Raw genomic sequence first — 6272 nt, 5'->3', positions numbered from 1 at the left:
ACACACACACACACACACACACACACACACACACACACACACAGAGTTTCCCTAAGTACAGAGAGCTCTACTCTTGCCCTGGCCTTCATTAGCAGATTCCTGGGATGCTCTGAGAACCCAGCAGCACCCCTAGACAGGCAGTGATGAGTAGCGCCATGGAACAGCCTACCAGGCTTTCTAGGGACCTGGGATAGGGGTGTGGCTCTGCTTGGGTCTAATTTGTATGAGACAAAGTGCTCCATGGAAGGAAGCCGAATGTCACAGCGCTCTAAATCCCTTCTCCGGGGTGAAGGTTTCTGATCCTCTCACACACACCCGCAGAATCTGTACAGAGAAAATACACAGGCTGCTGCCTACGAGTCATCAGCGGCAGCCCACCCACTGGGGGTAGCCCCGAGCCTAACGGTGAGGTGAAGTCTGGACGGCTTGCTGCATGGTGGAAAGGCACATCTCAGACCCTGGGTGCAAGTCCCTGCTGCCCCACAGCCACCAGCCGTTCCAGACCCTGAGCACTTCTACTAGGGCTGGATCCACTGACCCCTTGGATCTCAGCACAGAAGGTAGGAGAGAAGCCACAGCCCTAAGGAGGTGACAGCACAAGCCAACCATAGTGTAGGTCCACAAACTCCCGAGAACTTTACAACTCACTAGCTGAGACAACCCTGCTGACAAGCAGAACCCTAAGTAAACAGGAAGGCTCTGGGAGAGCAGAGGCCACCCCGTGTGACTCGGTCTCGAAAAAACGAAGGAAGGAAGGAAGGAAGGAAGGAAGGAAGGAAGGAAGGAAGGAAGGAAGGAGAAGAAAAGAAGAGGAAGAAGAAAAAGAAGAGGAAGAAGAAAAAGAAGAAAAAGAAGAGGAGGAGGAGGAGGAGGAGGAGGAGGAGGAGGAGGAGGAGGAGTCGTCGTCACACTGCTCTTGTGAGGCAGATGATCTGATCCGGACAGTCAGGCAGAGAAGCCAGCAAAGCCTCCGTTTCTGAGCGGAGGCAGTCTCATAGGGCCTGCGCACACACAGCCTGCAGGGGGCAGCCGTGCACTGTGTCCACGAGCTCACGTGCTGAGCGCCTAAGTGGGGCAGAACAACACAGGGCAGCCGCAGACCCTTCGAAGCTCATCCAGCCTCCAATGCCGCCCACGTTCTCTTGAGACCTTGCCACTCTGGCTATAGCAGCCCGTCACTGCTGTATTTTAATGCAAATCTCAAGTTGCATCTTAACTGCAGTACCAGATAGAACAAAAAACTAAAATCTTAAAAAAAAAAAAAAAAAAAATTCAGATTTGTATCAGGCCAACCATATGGTGGCCTACACTTCTAATCTGAACACTTGGGAAGTGAAGGGAAGCAGAACTTCTATGAGTTCGAGGCCAGCCTGGTCTACACAGTGAGTTCCAGAACATCCAGAATCACACAGTGAGATCCCTTCTCAAAACAACCAACCAAACAAACAAAAAAAAAACAACCAAACAAACCAAGAGGAGGTTTCCAGAGGGAAAACCGGGAAAGGGGATAACATTTGAAATGTAAATAAATGAAATATCCAATTAAAAAAAAAAACAAACAAGAAACACAAACCAACCAAACAACCACAGTAACAAGAAAGAGCCAATCACAGTAACACCTACTTGTTATTTTTCTATCCTCCTGAGACAGAGCCCTGGTCTACAAAGCAAGTTTCAAGCCAATCTGGTCTATCTATGAGACCTTGTCTCAAAAATAAGTATAAAAAAAAAAAGACAAAAACAAAACCCACTAATCTGACAGGAGGATGAGCTGACCCAGACACACCTATCCCATCTCCATTAGACACCTGTCACAAGAGCTCAGGACTGGGCAGGCGCTCTGTAGAAGGACTGAGCTGACATCTTCGGGTTCTCATGCCTGCCCCACATATACACAGCCCTTACTTCTGCCTACAAGCTTTTGGAAGCCCAACCACACTTCAGCCCCACTTCAGTCTCCTGAGAACAGCTGCAGGCGTGGGCTGTCCCTCCTCCGGCAGCACACTGGGCCGCCCCACTGTGTAAGATGAGGACATGCTTAGTTAGGCCTCAGGTGTGGCACCCTCATGTGTCACCATCCAATCCCACGGCTTTTGCTGACCAGTGGTTTTAGCAGTCAGGGATGATGAGGGATGACGAGTGTCTAGACCTGTGTGGCCATCAGGGAAATACTTACATCACTATTTCTGAGTGTTCTTTTTGTTTTGTTTTCCAAGACAGAGTTTCTCAGGGCAGCGCTGACTGTTCTGGAACTCACTCTGTAGGCCAGGCTGACTTCAAACTCAGAGCTCACCTGCCTCTGCCTCCTGAGTGATGCCACCAGCAGCAAGCCTGAGTGACCCTTTGTGTGCTCACCTTTAAATACCTTTGGCACAGGCAGGGAAGCTTTTCCAGAAAGGCCGTACATGACCAGAAGAGTCCAGAGCTTTCCTGTGTGCTCACACAGACGTGTGTGCAATGATGGTTTTTAATCCTCTGCGTGGACTGCTTGGGAGAGTGACTCACCCTGCAGTTCAGGCTCCTTGCTGGTCCCTGCATGGCTCTCCTGTAGCCCTTGGTCGTAGACCAAGAGTTCTGACTGACCTCATATTTCCAAGGAAAGATACTTTAGGGGCATTGTCAGGATGTACTCGCTGATGTAAGTCCCTGAACCACTGTGGGTACCACACACACATACTGAAGCTGTTAGTTAAAACTTCAATAAGTGTAACCTTAAAAAATCATGCAAACCAAACAAAAAGAGAAAAAAGAAGAAACAAACAAACAAACAAAAAAATCATGCGCACGCCTTTAATCCCAGCACTTGGGAGGCAGAGGCAGGCGGATTTCTGAGTTCGAGGCCAGCCTGGTCTACAAAGTGAGTACCAGGACAGCCAGGGCTATACAGAGAAACCCTGACTCAAAAAAAAAAAAAAAAAAAAAATCATGCAACTTCCACCTCTACTGAAAACACCAAAGCTGTTAAATTATGGTTTTAAAAAACCCAAAAAAAACAGATGTGCTAGGTGAACTGTACAGATGTGGGTGTGCTAGGTGGCCTCAGGGCAGGCGTGAACACTTACCGGTTATAACACATGTGCTTCTGAAAATTCTTACTCAGAAAGTCCTTATAGAAGTCGGCCATCTCCTCTGCATCCAGCGTCGCTCTTTGGCCTAGAAGTAAGTCACAATTAGACATAACACGGGAGAAGCTGACCATGTCAGTGCACACTTAGAACCCAGCACTGTAGCTAAAAATAGAAGGATCAAAGTTTGAGGCCAGCCTTGCTATAGGAGATCCTGTCTTAAAAATCCAAAAACCAGCAGGGCAGTGGTGGCGCACGCCTTTGATCCCAGCACTTGGGAGGCAGAGGCAGGTGGATCTCTGTGAGTTCGAGGCCAGCCTTGTTTACAGAGTCAGTTTCAGAACAGCTGAGGTTCACAGAGAAACACTGTCTCAAAACACCAAAAACAACAACAACAACAAACAAAACAAACAAAAAAACCAGGGGACTATATATGGCTCAGTGGCTAAAGGCACTTGCTGCCAAGTCTGAAAACCTGAATTGAATCCCTGAGATCCAGAAGGTAAAAGGAGAGAACGAACTCTCACACTCATTGTCCTCTGACTCCCCACATGCCGTCCTAGGACTCACACTATAGTGCAGGTGGCCTCAAACACAGAGATCCAACTGCCTTTGCCTCCCAAGTGCTAGGACCAAAGGAAAGTGCCAACATGTCCAGCTAAAGATTCTATTTCAATTGTGTGTGCGTGTGTGTGTTTTTAAGTTTGGCTACAGTGGGTAGGTAGGATGCCTGCCTGCACAGGCCAGTAGGTGTCAGATGTCCTGGGAGCTAGAGTTACAGGTAGTTGTGAGCCACTTACATGGCTGCTGGGACCAACTCTGGGTCCTTCCAACAGTAAAAGCTCTTAACCACTGAGCTATCCTCCAGCCACCAGGTAAATAGTTTCACTACTTTCTATGTTTGCATTGTGTTCATGGATGCTCTGCCTGCATTATGTTAGTGCATCCCTTGCATACCTGTGCATCCCTTGCATACCTGGTGCCCACAGAGCAGAAGAGGATGTCTCGGCCCCTAGAGCCAGAGCTACAGATGGTTGTGAGCCACCAAGTGAGTGCTGGGAACGGAGAGCAGCTGTGCTCCTAACTGCTGAGCCATTTCACTAGCCAGGTATCTGTCAGTCTGGGTTTAGTGTTAAAAAAGAAACAAACAAAACAAAACAAACAAAAGAACAAGACTGGGGTGTGTTAGCTGACCCAGCATCCCACTGATCAGGAAGCAGGAGGAGCATAAAGAAATTCAAAGTCACTCCAGATTACACACTGAGTTCGAGCCTAACCCAAGCTACAAGCGATACTGTCTCAAAAGAAACAAAAAGAGGCTGGAGAGATGGCCCGGCAGTTGAGAGTACTGGTTCAGTTCCTGGAACTCACATGAAGGCTCACAACCATCTGTACTCTAGGGGATCCAAAGCCCTCTGTTGTCTGGTCTCTGAGGGCATCAGGTATGTACACGATGCACATATATACATGCAAAATACTCATACACATAAAAATAAATTATTTGTGTGTGGTATGTGTGTAAAGAGTTAATACAAACTTACAAAAGATCAACACATAAATGCTAACTGTAGCCAGGGGCGTGATGGTGCACACCTTTAACCCCAGCATGTGGGAGGCAGAGGCATGGATCTCTGAGTTCAAGGCCAGCCAGGTCTACAGAGTGAGTTCCAAGACAGCCTGAGCTACACAAAGAAACCTTATCTTGAGAAAACAAAATAAAATCCACCAACAAAAAGAGGGCACTGACTCCACACGTGCTCCATCAGGACTGCAGGGCTTTCCCAGCTTCCTAGACAGGGCTTTTGTTTGCTTTGCAAAAGTTATCACATATCAAAGACGCTAACAGCTCAACAATGGGTTAGAAGAGCAGGGCACGGTTAGCCTCTAACCCTGGCCATCAGAAGACAGAGGCAAGCAATCACAATGAGCTCAAGGCCAGTCTGGTCCACACCAGTCAAGGGAAGAGCCCAGTCTCCAAAGCAAGAAGGCTTGCATTTCCCAATTTCCAAACTTACTATGGAGCAGGCACAGATCACTGGACAGAACTTGGGCCCAGAGATAATAAACCTGAACACATGGGTCAGCCACAGTCGGCACATCCTTGGGGAAGGTGAGCATGTGCTCTGATGTCAGCAAGCACACACTGAGGCACGGGGGACAGTGTACCTAGGACAGGTGACCCTCTCTGATGCTCCCATCTGGTGGGTAGCACCCACTCTCAGGGATAATCTACGCATGAAAACTAGACAGCTCTGGAGTGGCACTGGTCCAGAGGCCAGTCTCAGGTACCTGGGCGATGGCTCGAGGATTTGATGGCGTGGTCGCCGAGGGAAGGGGTGCTCTGACTCGGAAGCTGAAAACCAACACCAACTACCTTGTGAGCTGCATGGGGGCATCTGGCAAGGGCTACACTCATCTCCTTTGGGTGGGGGTGCCATGCTAATACCTCCTGCAGACCTGCCTCTGGCAAAGAATCCTGTCTGGTAGTTCAGGGACAGGGGCACTAAAAGGGGGAGAGGCATCAGGCAAGTGCATGCCCACAGAACAGACAGAAACTCACAGAGCTGTCACAGCATGACAGAAACAAGTAGACCCCCCTCTGGCTCCACCCGCACCCTCCCACTGACTAGGCCTGGGCGGCCCTATGCTGAGGATAACCAAAGACCGAGTGGGTGGGGAGACTGGTCCACCTCTCCACAGCTGCACTTCGGTGTTCACCCTCAGCCAGCCTCTTATCAGGCAGCTGCAGGTGATCGGCCATCCTCTGTGCCTCAGTTTCCCACAGGTGCAGGCAATGGCATGTGTGCTCTGCATCCCTGCTGTGAAGAGCACCTGGAAGAGCCAGGCCTGCTAACCGCACACAGTGCTAACCGCACACAGTACTTTACTCACACTTGGTTCTCACTCAGTCCTGCTGTCTCCTCCTCCTACAGGACGCTTCTTTTTTTGTTTTTGTTTTCTTTAAGATTTATTTATGTATGTAAGTACACTGTAGCTGTACAGATGGTTGTGAGCCTTCATGTGGTTGTTGGGAATTGAATTTTTAGGACCTGGGCTCACTCTGGTCAACCCCGCTCGCTCTGGTCGGCCTCGCTCTGGTCGGCCCGGCTTGCTCAGTCCCTGCTCGCTCCAGCCCAAAGATTTATTTATTATTATACACAAGTACACTGTAGCTGTCTTCAGACACGCCAGAAGAGGGTGTCAGAT

At 49.3% G+C, this 6272-nt stretch overlaps 1 protein-coding gene across 1 annotated transcript in view; it reads right to left on the bottom strand.

Moving 5' to 3' along the window:
- The window catches only part of LOC110324393 (apoptogenic protein 1, mitochondrial), a 22633-nt gene that overhangs the window by 967 nt on the left and 15394 nt on the right, over window positions 1-6272 (bottom strand). The window contains exon 4 of the mRNA XM_021201925.2: window positions 3063-3153. Within this exon, the coding sequence (XP_021057584.1) occupies window positions 3063-3153 (91 nt within the window). The remainder of the gene's footprint in view (window positions 1-3062; window positions 3154-6272) is intronic.

Source organism: Mus pahari, chromosome 7 (assembly GCF_900095145.1).
Source record: "Mus pahari chromosome 7, PAHARI_EIJ_v1.1, whole genome shotgun sequence".
Classification (NCBI taxonomy): Eukaryota; Metazoa; Chordata; class Mammalia; order Rodentia; family Muridae; genus Mus; species Mus pahari.
The sequence above is the reverse complement of the archived record's forward strand: the minus strand, read 5'-3'. Positions and strand labels throughout refer to the sequence as shown.